The sequence below is a fragment of the Equus quagga genome, chromosome 6 (genome assembly GCF_021613505.1).
Source record: "Equus quagga isolate Etosha38 chromosome 6, UCLA_HA_Equagga_1.0, whole genome shotgun sequence".
NCBI classification, from domain to species: domain Eukaryota; kingdom Metazoa; phylum Chordata; class Mammalia; order Perissodactyla; family Equidae; genus Equus; species Equus quagga.
Window position 1 is genome coordinate 89,913,583 of NC_060272.1, and position 16,615 is coordinate 89,930,197.

At 46.6% G+C, this 16,615-nt stretch overlaps 1 protein-coding gene across 10 annotated transcripts; it reads right to left on the bottom strand.

The window, feature by feature from the left end:
* Nucleotides 1-391: 391 nt before the first annotated feature.
* On the bottom strand, nt 392-16,465 carry IDNK (IDNK gluconokinase). 10 transcript variants are annotated; one of them, XM_046664740.1, is made up of 6 exons: nt 16,144-16,450; nt 11,976-12,006; nt 11,501-11,587; nt 4,186-4,309; nt 3,036-3,079; nt 392-1,118 (listed from the first exon to the last, which is right to left on the bottom strand). In XM_046664740.1, exons 3-6 carry the CDS (start codon nt 11,506-11,508, stop codon nt 773-775), a joined length of 522 nt encoding a protein of 173 aa, XP_046520696.1. In that variant the 5' UTR covers nt 11,509-11,587; nt 11,976-12,006; nt 16,144-16,450; the 3' UTR covers nt 392-772. The 10 variants fall into 10 exon arrangements, with proteins under 10 accessions (XP_046520696.1, XP_046520697.1, XP_046520694.1 ...); XM_046664741.1 differs by having other exon boundaries at nt 11,501-11,583; nt 11,976-12,197; XM_046664738.1 differs by lacking the exon at nt 4,186-4,309 and having other exon boundaries at nt 16,363-16,465.
* Between the last annotated feature and the right edge of the window lie 150 nt (nt 16,466-16,615).

Genomic DNA, 16,615 nt, shown 5'->3' on the forward strand with positions numbered 1-16,615 from the left:
TTACAGCTTTGTCCAGCCCAGCTGCCTCTGGCACGTCGCTGCCCATTGGAAGGTTTTGTTTCATGTCTTGGCTGTAAGCAGCTCTGGTGTTCCTTCCTCGCCTGCCTAGTGCCCATCACTGATGGCTTTTACAGCAGGAGGGCGGGTAGGCTGACACCAGCCTAGTCTCACAGAGGTCTGCCTATATGATGAGGGGGAGACTGGATCAGAGTCCTGTCCTTCATTCACTCAAGTTCCACCTTTGCAGTTTTTTATATCCATGAACTATATGTGCTTTTTATTTATTTATCTTGAAATGACCAAGGAGAGAGTATTGGGAGGCATGTGGTGTGACATGACTTGCTGCTGAGTGGTCGATTCTGCACACATTTCTGCTCCTGAGACCACTTTCTAAGGGATGCCAATGATAGCCAAGTTTCATTTATTTGTCCAAATATAGGCATGATCAAGAATGTTCTAAGTAAGGTGGTGATTTACAGCATCAATTATGGGATCGCCTCTGATCATCTGCTTGGGTCACGTGAATTTAAACTTCAATTGAAGCTCTACTTTCAGAGTTCCCTCTCTTCTCTGAATGTGCCAGAGCACGATGACAACAGTATTGCAGATTCCTAAAAACACACCCAAACACGCATATTTTAACACATTGCGGTTTGTTCACCTTAAGAATTTAGAATACAGTATCTACAAGGATACAGGAACATGGTTTGGCATGGGATAGAGATTTATGCTTAATTCTGTTCTGGACCACTGATAGGAAAGGATTCTCATTTCATTTTAGAGTTTCCATAATTGTAGCAACTATCTCTGGAAGATTTTTCTCTACACTGACTTGGATGAAATTTTCTGGAGCTGATGGGGGCTCCAGAGTATCAAACTGGGACTGCAGTAACTCAGGGGGCATAAAATGTCCTTTTCTTTTGAGTAAGCGTCCAGAGATGACCTCAAATGACCCGCTCAGATGGACCACAAGGAGCTGCAGCTCAGCTGGCTTTTCTTCCTTCCCTGACTCGTCACGCTTCAGAGGGGCACCTTCTTTTCCTCGTGTTAAGATGTCTCTGTACATTTTCTTCAGAGCAGAACAAGCTAGAATCACATGCTGTCCTGAGGCTACATCTCTGTTAAGAAAAAAAAGTGGGGGAGGGGTGCTACAGAATGAAGACATTTAGAATAATGGGTGTCAATTCCAGGTGGAGGACTCCAGTCTGACTCCTCTGCCAGTGGAAGGCATTACAGTATGGTGGTCGAGCATCAGGCAGACCTGGCTTTGAGGTAAAGATCTTCCACTAGTCAACTCAGCCATCTCGAGCAAGGTATTTACCTCCCTGAGCATCCATTCATCATCTGTTAAATGGGGCTACTCAGAGTACCTGCCCATAGGACTGTGGTGAGGACAAGTTTGTCAAGATGCCTGGTACACAGGAAGTGCTCGGAAAGTGTTGATTCTGCTCCTGTGGATGTAGGATGTGGCTCAGCCACAGCGTGTGGACATGTATGGCTAACAACAGGCGCCTGTGCCACACACAGAGCTCAGCTCAGGTTCTCCACAGGTGTTCAGTGATTTAAGTTTCATGATTGGCTTCTCCCCATTCCTACTGTACAGTATGCTGGAAGAGTCTGGGGCAGTTACCAGGGCAGTGCTGGAGAAAGCAGGAGAAAAGGGAGCCTTAGTCCCTGTGTGGTCAGTGAGCAAGACTGAGACATTTCTAGGGAGGCACAAATAAAAAACCCGAGCCAGAAATAGAGGCAGAGACAAGGCACCAATAAAGGAAAACCAGAGTGGCCCAAGACAGTGCGAGAGCGTGAGAGCCCACTTCCACCCAGCTGATGTGTGCCCCTGCCCTGGGCAGGAGAGGCAGTCGTCTTGGGGAAAGGGACTCGAGTACAGAGGTGAAAGGGTAAATGCTGGCTTAGTAGAAAGTTCACGTGTTCTGAAGTGAATTCTGAAGGGGTCTGCCTTTGAACTTAGGGCCAGCGTAGACTGGAGACCCAGTGGATGGAGTGTATCGTCAGCAACAAACCTGAGCCTCCCAGCTCCTCCCAAGGGCCCCAAGTGAGAGCTTGTTTATTCTGGGTTAGAGTCTGGTCTGCTCTCCTGAAGATCTTCACTTCTGCGTCCATCACAAGTCAGTATATTTGACGTCTGACAAGTCTGTCTATGTCAGGGCAGGAGTTCTCAAACCCTGAAACCCTGAAACCCTAAACCCTAAAACCCTAATCTCCAGCAAAGACAGGGTTGCCAGCCATGTCAGTGTGGTGTGAAGAAAGTAAACTGAAGTTTTAATCATCAGTATACTCTAATCTCATGTGGCCCAGATGGTTTTAGATTTATAACACACGACTTCATCTTAGAAAAGCAAGATTTATATCGCTTTCCCTGCTATTTCTTTATCCTCCTCCATGTCGCAACCAGGATTCCCAGGGGTCAGGCCTGCAGATGGGTAGAGGGGACCTTGTTTGCTCAGAGGCATGCTCCAGAGCTGGACAATTTGGGACTTAAATCCTGGTGGTCAATTACCTGTTGACTTAAAAATGACCCCAGATCTTCCTGGTTGTCACAGCTTGAAGTAGGGGGAAGAAAAAGTGCTGACTACGATATGGCTCTAATAGTGGTGGCATCGGTTTTCATTTTTTGAGCACTTAATATGTACTTATACATATTAAGTCCTCAAATACAGTAAGTTAATAGTTACCGTTCTAAGTGCTACTCATGCCTAATCTCACTACTGAGTGAGTAGGAACTATATTTATCCCCATTTTCAGATGAAGAAATAGGCTTATGGAAGCCACGTGGCTGACCAAGCTTCCCAGCTGGTAACTGTGGAGCTGTCTGGAAGGTTGCCTCTAGAACCCGACGAAGATATATGTCAGCCAAAGGGCTGATTAAAATCATTGTTGGTTACTTGATAGAAGTGCATTCCATTTCTGGGATCCTTTATCATCAGTCAGGTGTGATTTCAAGAGTGTATTTTTTTCCTGAACTTTTTAATGGGTTTTCTTCACTCGCTGGCTTATCCAAGGCCTGGTGCTCTTACCTTACTAAAATGTCATGCAAGCTGCAGAGCCATGGAATCCTGTCCTGAAATTAAAGCAGATACACAGTGACTTTTCCAAGTGTTGCTTGTTTGTACAGAAATATAATCATGTTCATCAACGTTAAGGTCCAGAGAGATCTTGGTGGTTTGAGAAGCAGGCCGTGCACGAGGCTGAGGGCCAGGTCACTGGGCAGTTAAGCACAGAGACATTTCTCTGGTTCAGGGGTCGGGGGCTCTTTCCACAATAATAAAAATTGCTCTAAAATACCAGTGTGTGTCTCCCTCCATCATTTCCCCTGGTTGTGATATGTATACAAATCTCCTTTCATTGTATCGCTTGATTCTTAGGTTCCTGTGGTCCCAAATGCGGGGACACATTCACATGAGCCCTGTCAGCTACTCCCTGGTCCTATTCTTCAAACCCTCCAAAAACAAAACTCCCCTCAGATAAAAGCATTGTGAGAAATTTATATTTTTCCAAAGAGAAGGCAGCGGAAGTTGACATGGTGCATCTTGCAGTGCTTTACAGAGCAATCTTCCTGAGATGTGTTCTTGCCTTCCTGGGGTAGATGCTGATCGGCCATATGCGTTGTTTTTAAACAAACTTTTTATTACGGAAATTTTTGAACATATACAAAAGCAGACAATTTTCAACAAAATTCAACAATTTTCAACTCACAATTAATCTTGTTTTATATCACGTCCCAACCATATCCTCACTTGTGCCCCCATGCTTTATTATTCTGATGCATGTTGAGAAACATGATGCATTTTTAGAAGTCTTTGCTTTTAGGTACTTGATTACTACCATTTTATTTAGGATTTTTGCATTTATATAATTGAGACTGACCTTTTTTTTTTCCTTGTATAGTCCATATTAAATTTTGGTATCAAGGTTGTATTAGCCTCATAAAATAAATAGGGTAGTTTTTTGCTATTCTTTGAAACAGGTTGTATACAATATATTATTGTTATGGACTGAATGTTTTTATCTTCCAAATATTTGTGTGTTGAAGCCCCAACCCTCCAATGTAATGGTATTTGGAGGTAATGAGGTTTAGATGAGGTCATGAGGGTGGGGTCCTCATGATGGGATTAGCGCCCTTATAAGAAGAGACCAGGGAACTAGTGCGCACTCTCTCTCTCCTACCTCTGCTTCTCCATCCGCCCAGTCGGGGTACAGTAAGAAGGCAGCCACCTGCAAGCCAGGAAGAGGGCCCTCACAAGAACCCAACCATGCTGGCATCCTGATCCTGGACTTCCAGCCTCCAGAACTGTGAGAAATAAATGTTGTTTAAGGCCCCCAGTGTATGGTATTTGTTACAGCAGGCTCAGCTGACTCAAACTCATCTGAAAAACCATCTGGGCCTGAGCCCTGTTCTGAGGGGAGATCTCTGATTACAGATTCAGTTTCTTTAATGAACATTGTGTTCAGGTTTTCTATTCCTTGATTCAGTTTTGGTAACTGCAACACACAGGTCTCTCTTGCCCCGTCTGATTATCAAGCCAATTGCAGCAGCAGGAAGTTCATTTTCATTTGGGGGGAAAAGCAGACCGTGTCCCTGAGCAGTGTCTCTGCCACTTAGATCACAGCCATCCAAGCCCATTTCCCCACAGTAATTTATATTTTTCTATGAAATTGTCCAATTTTATCTAAGTCTTCAAATTTACTGACAGATTGTTCACAGCTCTCTTTTCATTCCTAATCTTTCCTTTTTTTTACAGATTGGCACCTGAGCTAACAATTGTTGCCCATCTTTTTTTGTTTTTTCCTGCTTTATCTCCCCAAATCCCACCAGCACATAGTTGTATATTTTAGTTGTGGGTCCTTCTAGTTGTGGCATGTGAGACACCGTCTCAGCATGGTCTGATGAGCGGTGCCATATCTGCGCCCAGGATCTGAACCAGTGAAACCCTGGGCGGCCGATGCGGAGCACGTGAACTTAACCACTCAGCCACGGGGCCAGTCCCAGAACTGATCTTTCTAAATTCCTTTCTTTCGTCTATTCCCCTTGTGGTTAGCCAAGCTTTTCTACCAAGTTCCTAACACTGTTACTTATCAAATGACCTGTTTTTTTGTTTTAACCTGTTGGCTATATTTTCTAAAACAGCTCCTCTAACAGAAAGTTGTGACAGAGTGGGGTGACTGAGCCTTGAAACCTCACACGTCAGCAGGATGGGCTCTATTTCCTCCCCAAGGATGCAGTCCTGTAAAGCTGTGGCACTTTCAGGCCAGCAGGAAGGGCAGCACAGGCCCCTTAATTGGTAAAGTGGTTAACTTTATCACTGTATCACTTTCAATGGTAAAGTGGAGCACTTAGAGACTAACTTCTGAGTGGGTTTTTACCTCTACATGGGGGTAGCTGGCTTCAAGTCACAGAAATGATGTCAACTTCTAGAAAGTTAACAAGTCAATGGATGTATCTTCTTACAGCAAATGGGGCCACAGTGAGGTACTTTCCTAAGGACTTGGAGAAGAAGGAAATAAGATTGTTCTCTAAGGGTTCAATTTAAAGATCAACACTTCATGGAAAGGGGCAGAGATGTACAAAGTCATCTGAAGGAGTAAGAATGACCCTCAGCCTAGCAAGACATGGCTGCGATCCAACTATTTTTACACATGAAGGAAGCATGTCTGTCCTGGGGAGGCTCGGACGGGGAAGCCCTGAGCAGGGATTTGTGGAAGCACTGTCCAGGGACACGGACTCCTGGCCACTGGACTTCAAACATCATGTTCTCATTAGCAAACCTCTTCCTACTAAGGGGATGATGGTCTCAGTGTTAGAAACTTCGATCCTACCTCTCCCACTTTTTTGATTGCATGTTCACTAAGAAACCTTCTGATTGTATGTTAGCTTCTGAAAATCTATCAGGTCAACATGTTATGGGCTATGTGACAGTTATGTTTCTCTTTGCAAATTAATCATCGGGCATTTTAATTTTATGCAGGAACTTGTGAACCTGATTAGTGGGGGTCTCACGTGAGAGACGAACTCATGTTCAATGTGTTGACAGTATCAAGGAGTTGAGCCTGTAAGATGGAGAGCCGGCCCTGGGGTCCTGTCTGGGCAGTCATCCGGCCTTCTTCACAACATATCCTTTGTCGCTGTGCGAGTCCCTTAATAAAACTGAAAATCCTGAGGCTAGTGCTGTGGGCCACCAATCCCCACTCAACAAGAGTGTTTGGTGTAGAGGAGGAGGTGGTCAGAAGGTTCAGAGGGCTGAACACGAATTCGCATGCCTACTTAGAGTTCAAGGAGCAACTGTAACGATGAATTAGGACTGATTCAAAGAAACATAACAAAAACTTGTGCTTCTGGGTGAGTAAATGCTTATAGTGGGTTTAGGATGAACCAAGGAGAGACGATACTTCAATGCCTAGTACTTGACGTAGCACGTCTTTCTTCCGTTAGCAGAGGGGCAGACTGGTGGTGTGTTGTTCAGCTCAGGCTGTACATTTCCTCCATCCCGTCTGCACAAACATCTCTATTTGTGCTTTATGGGTGGAGATCATTCCCTCTATTATTTTATGGCTCAGCAAACAAATACGTTATTTCATTAAGCTGGGTGTCAACCACATTATTCATTACAGTTTCTTCATGCTTGAAATATTTCATAATAAGAATGAAACAAACTAAAAATAAAACATGTTTGAGTAATGAGCTTTTTCACCTGTGTACAAGGAAATAGATGTTTACTTTGAATCCATGCTTTTTTAATGATTTAATGGTGCTTCAATCTACGCTTTAGTTAAGAATAAAGCACACTGCTTCATTCAGTCATAGTAAAATTCCTTAGAAGCTTAATTATGAAAACTGTACTTAATAAATGGAAATATAAAAACTAAAGAAAAAGAGATGCTTTCAAACATGTGCCCAATGAGAACGCACCCTGGACCCGTCTAGTCACCGCATTGTGAGGTCTGGGTCCACCGGCCACACAAACAAGGACAGAAGGTTGGAGATAAAAAAGCAGCACTTTGAACTCTGCTCCTGAAGTTTCCAGGTGGTGAGCCGTAATTAAACGATCGGGATCCTTCCTTGGAGGAGCACATGGGCCACAAGGAGAAGGGTTTCTCCAAAGCAGCTCCGGAGGCTCATAAACTCTCGTGTAGGAACCAGAGTTCTCACGCCTGGTCTGCGTAAAGTCAGGCCACAGCGTCACCTGCCTATGATGGACGTGCTTACTGAGGGTCGCACCTCTCTGCTGCTCTCACCCTCACCCTTGCTTTAACCTTTTCTCTCTCCATTTAACCACTCCTGATTCACTTCTGGTGTAGTAGTTGTTTTGTGGATTATCAGGGCCTTTAACTTAGTAAGAAAAGTAGGGTCTTTGTGGTTAGAGATTCCCCTCACTGTCTGGCTTTGCTCAAGTTACTTTACTTCTCTGTGTCGCCCTTTGTTCATCTGTAAAATGGGGGATCGTATGTAATTCATTGATCTGCTTTGGGATTTAAATAAGAAAAGGAGTAGACTCCACTTTAAACATTACTTTTGGGCTGATTTAATAGTTGAGATAAATAGTATTTATTTCCCACTTTTAATTTTTAAGAGCTTTAATTCATGAATTTGCTATGCACTGGGCTTTATTTGTACAGTGAGTACTTAGTATATGCAAAGTGCCATATCAAGCATCAGGGATATAAATATGAATGGTGCAGTCCCTATCTTCAAAGGGCTCCCAGCCTGATGGAAGAGACAGAGGGTAGATGAGCAATTAATTACCCCCAGCCAGTGACAAGGGCGATGATAACACAGTAGGGGGAGATCAGTTTTGATCAGGTGCTAGGAAGACTAAATCCTGAAGGATACAGAGGATTTCAACTGAAGCAGGGCCTGCCATGCAGAGGGAAGGGCACAATCCAAGACCCGGAGTATTAAAGATGGCTTACCAAAACTCTTGAGGAAAGGGATAAGGCAGATGCTTAGCACTAGTCAGCAGGAGGTGTGGGAGTTGATATGTAAGGATGGTCAGGAGAAACCATCAGGACTAGATGGTCAAGACCTTGAGTGACCTGCTAAGGAGTCTGAACTTTAGGGTATTCTGGACACGAGCTCCCAATTCTGTGTTCATAATGTTTGTGAAGAAAGGGGGTGATCCAGATCTCCTCTTTAAAGACGCAGGAACTGGGGCAAGACAGAGGAGATATTAGAGCCAACTCACTGAACTCTGAATACTTAGTCCAGACGGTATGACACATTATGAAAGTCAAACACACACACAGAGTCTTAGGGGAAAGACAGGAGGAAATAACATAACCCAAATGAGCATCTCTGCCTGCCAGATCTGATGTTCAAGGTCATGTCGTTCCTGAGAGTCCTACATGCAAGGATGAGGGCCCTCCCCCAGCCCAGTGCTTAAGCATTTAGAGTTAAATCAGAACATCGTGAGGACAGAGGACGCTTCCTTGGCTGATGGTTTCAGTGATCTGATGGAAACATCTAGAGAAACAGTGTCTTCTGGAAGGGGCTGACAGTTGGAGTCAGGGAACACATGGAGATGGAGTGTGTCCAGCACTGCCCCGGGAGGTGGAGAGAGGGGAGGGAGGAGTGCGGAGGGAGAAGGCATGAGCGACTGGTTTCACCTGGTGCAAAATGAACTTAAGTTCACAGAGAAGAATCACGTAAAAAGAATATATATCAAAAAAAGATAAGGGAAAAAACTCCAAAATTCAATCAGTAGGTATTTTTGGAAGATGAAACCAAGGGTGATGTATTCTGTGAAAGAATTTTTCAGCACTTTCCAAATTTTCTATACAGGATATTACATTTATAATCAGGAAAAAAAAGTATTAAAAACCCCCTGTTTTAAACAGATTTTGAAGCTGAAGTCTGCTCAAGTGTCACTGTGGGCTACCAGGACAGTGTGGCCCTGGCACGCAGGGGCCACGCTGACACGGCGTGGAAGTTCTTTATCAGCAGCAGCAGCAGCTAATAACATACTGCAGCCTGGGTGGCATATCTTTCTAGGCCAGCGCTGTCCAACAGAGCTTTCTGCCATGATGGAAGTGTTCTCTGTGCTGTCTAGATTGGTAGCCACCAGCCACATGTGGCTACTGAACACCTGAAATGTGGCAGTGCAACCCAGCAACTGGAGTTTACATTTTATTTAATTTTAATTAATTTACATTTAGATAGCCTTAAGGATCCCGTGGCATATTCAACTCAGGTTCTTTCTCTTCAAACCTCAGCCCTCTGAGCACAAACCCCTCTCCAAGCCCTCCCAAGACTCTTCCCCCAGGCAGAACCCATATCATGGGAGGTGGGGCTGGCTGCCAGCACAACCAGGAGAGCACCGGTGCCAGCCCAGCCATGACCCGCATCTTCACTCTCAGACTCGCTGGGCTCTTGTCAAGAATGTAAACCATTTGCCGTTCTACTCTTTCTCTCCCTGTTCTGCTTCTCTCTAAAGTCCGGCTAATGTGTACAATTTCTCCTCAATATATTTAGTAACTGGTTATGTTTCTTCTGGCTATCAGTAACTTTTCTTCTGTACGATAAACTTCTCTTCTGAATTCCCCCCAGCCACACTGCCCACTTAACAAGCCTTACTCACATACAAGAGGAAGCATGTTGAAATGCCATTCTAAAATCCATCTATTTGGGTTACTTTAATTTGTTCTTAAATTTGTACTCCAAGGAGAAAGATAACACTGGCACAGTCACACTTGACACACTCTGTAGAAATGGCTTATGTTACATATACATGTGTATATAGAGATATTAGCAAGAATAATACATAAGTGATATTTACAGAATGCTTCGGGCACTGCTTTGTGCACATTTTTGTGTTATTTCATTTAATCCTCCCAAGAACCCAATGTTCTGATAGGTCCTGTTACCATCCCAGCTCCAGGGGAGGAAATGAGGCAGAGAGAGACAAAGCCATTTGCCAAAGGTTACACAAGCTTAGCGGTAGAGCCAGGTTATCTACTTTATGTCAGTTATCTCTAATATAATATCATTATAACGTTTAAATTATTACTCCGTATCTCTTTTATGATTCCCTCCACCTATCTTCTAAAGTCAAATATTGCAAACTTAATTTTGATGGTTCAAGGTTTGAACCATTGCAAACTAAAGCTGCACCCAGACTGCTCTAGAATTAGACCTAATACTGGGTTAGTGACTCGAATCCTTCAAGGCAGGGCAAAGGGAAGAGAGTTGGAGCAGGGGGTGGGGGGGGGCGGGGGGAGGAGCACAGCTGGGGTGAACCAAGGTCACTGAAAGTGAAAACAACAGTGTTGGTCTTTGGCCAGTTCCATTCTGTCCCTGCCCTTTGGCCACCCTAGGCACATGGCCTGGCTGGTGCCCCTGCTCTCAGCTGCGCCGTGGACCTGGCCCTTGACCTGCCCTCACAGTCACTCTTGGGCTACAACTAGTTACGCCAACATGTTAATCCACAGTTTGTATCTCTGCTTTGAGAGAGACCCTCTAGGAAATGGCCTCCTGATGGTGCATACAGGAATGAAGGGTTATTCATTCATTCCTTCTCTCATTCATTCGTCCACTCACAAATATGCCACAGATATTTCCTGACATGTACTGTGTGTCAGGCCCTGGGGATATACGATGGTTAACAGAAATGGCCATAGTCCTTGCCCTTTCAGAGGTAAAACTAGTTGCAGAGACAATTATTGATCAAATTCTCATACCATCAAATGCCGACTTGCAACTGGGGCAAGAGCACTAAGGAAGACGGTGCTGCGAGTGTTCATTATAGGAGGATTTACTTAAATAGGTCAGGGTGGGGGTCCCTGAAGAAGTGGCACAGAAGCTGAGATGAGATGGGAAGGATGAGCAGGGTTAGCTCAGTGAAGAGGAGAAAGAAGCACATTCCAGGCAGTGGGAAGAGCAGATGCAAATGCCTTGTGGGGAAGAACATGGCAGTAGACAGGACTGAAAGGGGCCATGGTGGCTCCAGGGGAGCTGGAGGGTGATACAGGGCACCCAAGGAGACTGGAGTGGGGCATGGTCAGCCTGGCCTGATCATGAACATTTAGGAGTTTAGGTGTCTGGTCTTTACCCTGAGATCGGTGGGAAACTTCGAAGGGCCAGATTTGAATCTGCAAAGGTCACTCTGGCTTTGGGGTGGATGCCAGAGTCTGGCGATGGTGGAAGGCTGATAGGACCTGGGAAGAGAAGATGAACTTCCCTACGTATGAGGCCCAGGGAGCCTCTGCCAACTCAGGGGTGACATCTGCAGATGAAAACCTGGCAACAAAGTGTTCTGGCAGACCCTGCTCAAGCTGGGGCAGAGGGTGGCGTTGCTCCCGATGCTGATTCAGAGACAAGTTCAGGGCCACAGCTAACACATGGAGGACCCACTGTGCACCTGGCTTTGGAGCACTGCACACTGGTTATCTCATGACTCAGGAATCTATTACACCACGAGCCATAGAGATCTCAACCCGTGTCACCCACCCACGTGGAATATCTGTGTTGGAAACAGACAGCGAACATCACCTGGTCATTCAGCGGTATCCCTTTTGCCATCTTCATTCGATTTTCCTCCGAGTGATAGTCATCTGCATCGTAGAATTTCCATCCTAGCTTTAAGAACAAAGTGAAAGGGTGTATGTGGCAGGCAGTGCGGCCCATATGACAGTCACTGTGGGGTGACTAACAGCCCTGCTGCCCTCTTCACCACCAGCAGCCCAAGAGCAGCTCCACCCACCCCTCCCCATCCCCCAAAGGAAGAAAGAGGTTTGTAAGTCACTTCATCACCCCTGCTCACTGGCCACCACAGCTCCTTTTCCATTCATCACTATTTGTAGTCACCAAAGAGAAAATAAAAATCGTTCCACTGGGTTTCACAGGCCATGTGGCGGTGTCTGTGGTGAGTTTTATAAACCACTAGAGCCCAGAAGGAAGGAGTGAGGGAGAGAAGCTGCGAGACTGCACAGTGGGCTCGCGATTGGGAGGCACCGGGACAGGTTACCTGGGATGCCAGCAGGGCGCCCACGGTCGATCTGTGGAGAGGACACGGATGTTCAAACGACTGCCCTTCCCCAGCCAGCTGGCCTCCTTCCATCCACCAATGCCCTGGGGAACAGATGGCTGCTCCACGGTATTAAAACACTGGAACTGGGGCTGGCCGGGTGGCATAGTGGTTGAATTTGCACACTCCACTTCAGCGGCCTGGGGTTGGCGGGTTCGGATCCTGGGCACAGACCTATACACTGCTCATCAAGACACACTGTAGTCGTGTCCCACATACAAAGTAGAGGAAGACTGGCACAGATATTAGCTCAGGGCCAATCTTCCTCACCAAAAACAAACAAAAAACACTGGTACTTTATGATACTGAAGCTGAGAGTGATGCTCTTGACCCTGGAGTCTAGAGCCTGACTTTCGTTCTCTCCAGGAATTTAAATGAAATAATTATCTAGAAATTTCTTTTTGAAATCTATAAGATTTCATTAAAATCTTGAAGTTTTTTATGATGTTTTTTGGTCCCTGTGCTATAGATGTTTATTTTTTGAGAAAAAATACTAAATTAATACAGCGATAAAATTCTCCTGAGGATATTGGAGGGAGGGGTCTGATGGGGGATTTAACCTTCCAGCACCCACACAAGGTTCAAGGAGCTCATCAAGGCATTAAAACACTGGGGTTTGAAAAGAGACATTCTTAAAATAAAGGATCTGGAGAATGACGAGCACTCATTAAGTCTGGGAGTGACATGCTCTCTGTGCCATGCATCTGATAATGATCTGTTCATCCCCTGACAGGCATGATGCTCCATAAAAAGGGTCTGGTCTTGGAACCTGAGATCCGGCCACAGTCTCCATTCCACCACTATGTGACCGTGTGCTCCTGTGCAAGTTACCTTTTCCTTTAAATCTCAGTTTTCTCACTTGCAAAACAAGGGCACTGAGCCACACGACTTATCCATTCATATACTCATTTCACTCAGCCAGTACTTACTGAGCACCTATAGCTCCCAGGATATAATGGCCAGCCCACTAGCCATGGTCTCAGCCATCCTGAGACTTAGAGTCTAGAGCACAGGGGAGGAGTGGAGGCTGGCAGACACTTAACTATCAGTGAAACCCTTTCTTGCTGTCAATTTCTAAAGTGTTGCCCAAGTGCCAATCATTTAAGGACCACCCTCAGAATTCTTACTGTATCCTCCTACCATTTCACCACGCCCTCTCTCCTAAGTTTTGCATACCACCCATATAATTATTTACTTGATATTTCTATTTGACTGCTTCGCCTTGTAAAATTAAATAAATGAGTAAAAAAAGAAACTCCTTTCCTTATAAGGAAGCTGTCATCACCTGCCTTAAATAGAAGGTAACCAAAAAGATGTATATACAACGAAAACAAAACGTTGTGACACTGTTGCATACCAAGGGTCCTATTCTCTCTTTTGTAAGAATGTTTCAGGGAGCTGTTAAAGACACCCTTGGACCAGACTGAGACTAACCAAAGGACTGGGAGAGAACTGAAACCTTCCCACGACGTTCACTCTGCTGAAGGCTGCGCAGGGTGACACGCTGCAGCCTACCGGTGACTAAGCTGCTGGTGAAGTGGAGCTCTGCACCACAGAAGCCACACCGAAGACTAAGTTAGATTAGCCAGGAATGACTACGGCAGCCGCCGTTCACAATTTAAAAGAAGAGCTAACTAGATTTGGGGGTAGAATGGCAGGAAGGAAACAGAAAAGACACTGTCCGCAGCTCTGTCCGAACTTCCTAAACCAGAGAGCAGCTGCACTCTTGAACGTGGACCACGGACTCGCCGCAGAAGGCACCGCGCTCCGCTCCGGGGAGGTTGGTCAGAGCCAAACACTACAAACTAGTTTGGCATCGAACTGTTTGCCAGTGGGTTGGTCTAAATGAAGATCAAGGAGACTTAAAACGACAGCAGGACAAGGGTGGTAGGCCGGGCGCGGGGTACAGGAGAAAGAGATGCAGAAGGCCTGCGCTTATTTTCCCAGCAGGAGGAAGGAAACCTGGGAAGAAGCTCAGGGTGGCTTTACCAAGATTGTTAAAATGTGAAGAAAGCTGACACGGCCCCCACTCAAACAGCTCCATTCATTCCTTCACTCATTCATTCATCAAGTCAACAAATATTTACTGAGCACCTAGCAGTGCCAGGCATTGTTTTAGACACACAAGTCAGTAAACAAAAAAGGAAGAAGATCCCTTACATTCAGGTAGGGGAGGGGGAGACAATGAACAGGAAATAAGTAAATGTATTACTTGACATTACTTTGTTTGAAATAGAATCTTTCTGGTTTGAGACTCTTATTCTCTTAAGCTATTTTTTTTCCTCTAAATGTTATGGAGTAAATTAAAAATCTTGCCAGGCCCCAACAGGGGCTCACAAACATCACCAAAGAACTCGATGTTGCTACATCCACTGATCAATACTGTCAATTCTCAGTCATTTTATTACTCAGACTGTCAGCAACAGTTGACACTGACCTTTAACCTCAGAGGGCCCAGGGCTCAGTCCTTGGCCAGCTTCTGTATTCCCTCAGTGATTCCCTCGTTCCTTTCATTCATTCAACAATTTATGTCTATAAACACATCCACGCACTGAGGACTCCTCCCTCTACATCTCAAGTCCCTCTCCCCAACCCTGGACTTGCATATCTGATCACCCACAACAAACCCACTTGGGTGACTGATAAGCATACCCAACTTGCCACATCCCATATAGAGCTCCCGATATTTTCTTCCAAGCCTGCTCTGCCTACTGCTTCCGCATCAGTTAACAGTAACTTCCTTCTTCCAGTTCAGGCCAAAAATCTTGAAATCACCCTCAACTCTGCTCTCCCTCTTTCATACCCCACATCCAGTCCATCAACACATCTTCTGGTTCTACCTTCAAAATATCTCCAGCATATGACCACTTCTCTTCACCAGCACTGTTTCTTCGACCTCATTTCCCATCACTCAACCACAGGCCCTCCTGCTAGTCCACAAAGAAACCAAGCCTCAGGGCCTTTGCACTTGCATTGTCTCTCTCTATAACGCCCTTTCCCCAACTATCCACAGGGTTTACTCCCTCACTTCTTGTGGGTCATGCTCCAATACCACTCCTGACCATCCTGCCCAGCGCTCTTTGTTCTACTTACCCTCCTTTATTTCCCCCTGGAGCTCCTACCACCACCTGCACACTACAGGTGTATTTATTCACTTAGTGTCTGTCTCCCATACTAGAAGGTAAACTCTCTGAGGGCAGGGATTTTATTCGTCCTGTTCACTATATATCAGTGATACAGAGTAAAGACTGAGCTTAATAAATATTCACTGAATGCACGAACATCATAACCATATAAATCATGGTTCAGACTCCCCCAGACGATCCAAGGCAGAGAGGGGAACGTGAAGTGCTCAAGCTCCCACAGCCAGGCTGCAGGGTAAGCGAGCCCAGGGGCTCCTGACTCCCAGACATCCCACCAGAGCAGCAGTTCCGCCTTCTTCAACTGCTTCAAATCATACAGCAGCTAGGGATTTCCAGACTCCATGTTTAACTTTAATTTCAGTCCAAGATTCCCCAAACGATTTTAATTTCTCAAGATTTGAGGCCCAAAATGTCAATAATTTTGGGAAAATAAACCTACCTACGTGGCGCAAGGAAGATTCTTTCCTATATATCTGACCACATAGGTAGCTCCTGATTCAGAAAATTCTAGCAGGGTACTACAGGCCTTTGAAGGTTATGACACTTCAGTCGATTAGGTTCTGTCTTGCTGCCTTTGGTGGAATACTGCAGTAGCCGTCTTTTCTGACAAACGGCATAGATTTTGGTCTCATCAGGAAGCCAAAGGCTAGATGGACCCCGTGCCCCACGTTGGCCAGACTGGGCTGGGCAGAGGCTTCGTGGCGTCCAGTGTTCCTCCTTCCTCACAAGCCCCGGGGGCCACCCTCCTTGCTGTTTAAGCTGATAGACACTGATCAGAAAGTGCGGGCCTCGCAGGAGTGGGCTACCGCTGCGCCAGCCTGACGAGAGTGCGCAAGAACTGGGCCTCGCCCCCTTCCAGCCAGTTCTTCCCGGAGGCCCCACCCACGGGCACATGTGACGGCCCAGCCACTCCTGGAGGCCCGCGGCACCTTACTCTCTGTGCGCCCCGCCAGGCGCCTCCTTACCTCGGGCTGTCGCTCGAGCCTCTCCATGGAGGGCCCGGGTCTCAGATGTAGTCCAGGAGGGTGGGGAGAGGGAGCAGTGTCCCTGCCTCAGTTTGCTCTTCTGCAAAGTTGGGGCGCTCCCCAGGGTCCTCCCGTCCCCTGGGGCCCGGACAACAAGCGTCTGGCCTCTGCCGCCGCCTCCCGGCGGCCCCCTCCCCGGCCCCTGCCTCCCGGACCTACTTCCCCGAGCCGCTCACGCCCATCAGCAGCAGCACGCCGGGCGCCGCCATGGCCTCCAACCTGCTCCTTCTGTCGCCTTCCGGCCGCCGCCCCGCCCCGGGCGCCTGGGCCGGACCCCGCCCCCCGCCCGGCCGCCAGAAGCGAGGGGGCGGCGCCCCAAGCGGTGTGGGAGGCGGAGAGTCCCCGCCCGCAGGAGGGAGCGCCCGAGCCCCTCCACCGGCCGTCTCCACCCGGCCCATCCCAACTGCAGGGG

Excerpts from the sequence above, each read along its gene's own strand:
- IDNK (XM_046664734.1), bottom strand. The coding sequence starts at position 12,068 with ATGGAAGGAGGCCAGCTGGCTGGGGAAGGGCAGTCGTTTGAACATCCG. Across the intron at positions 3,080-11,500 it reads GGATACCGCTGAATGACCAG|GACAGGATTCCATGGCTCTG; the intron begins GTGATGTTCGCT and ends CTTTAATTTCAG. Across the intron at positions 1,119-3,035 it reads TTGCATGACATTTTAGTAAG|AGATGTAGCCTCAGGACAGC; the intron begins GTAAGAGCACCA and ends TTTTCTTAACAG.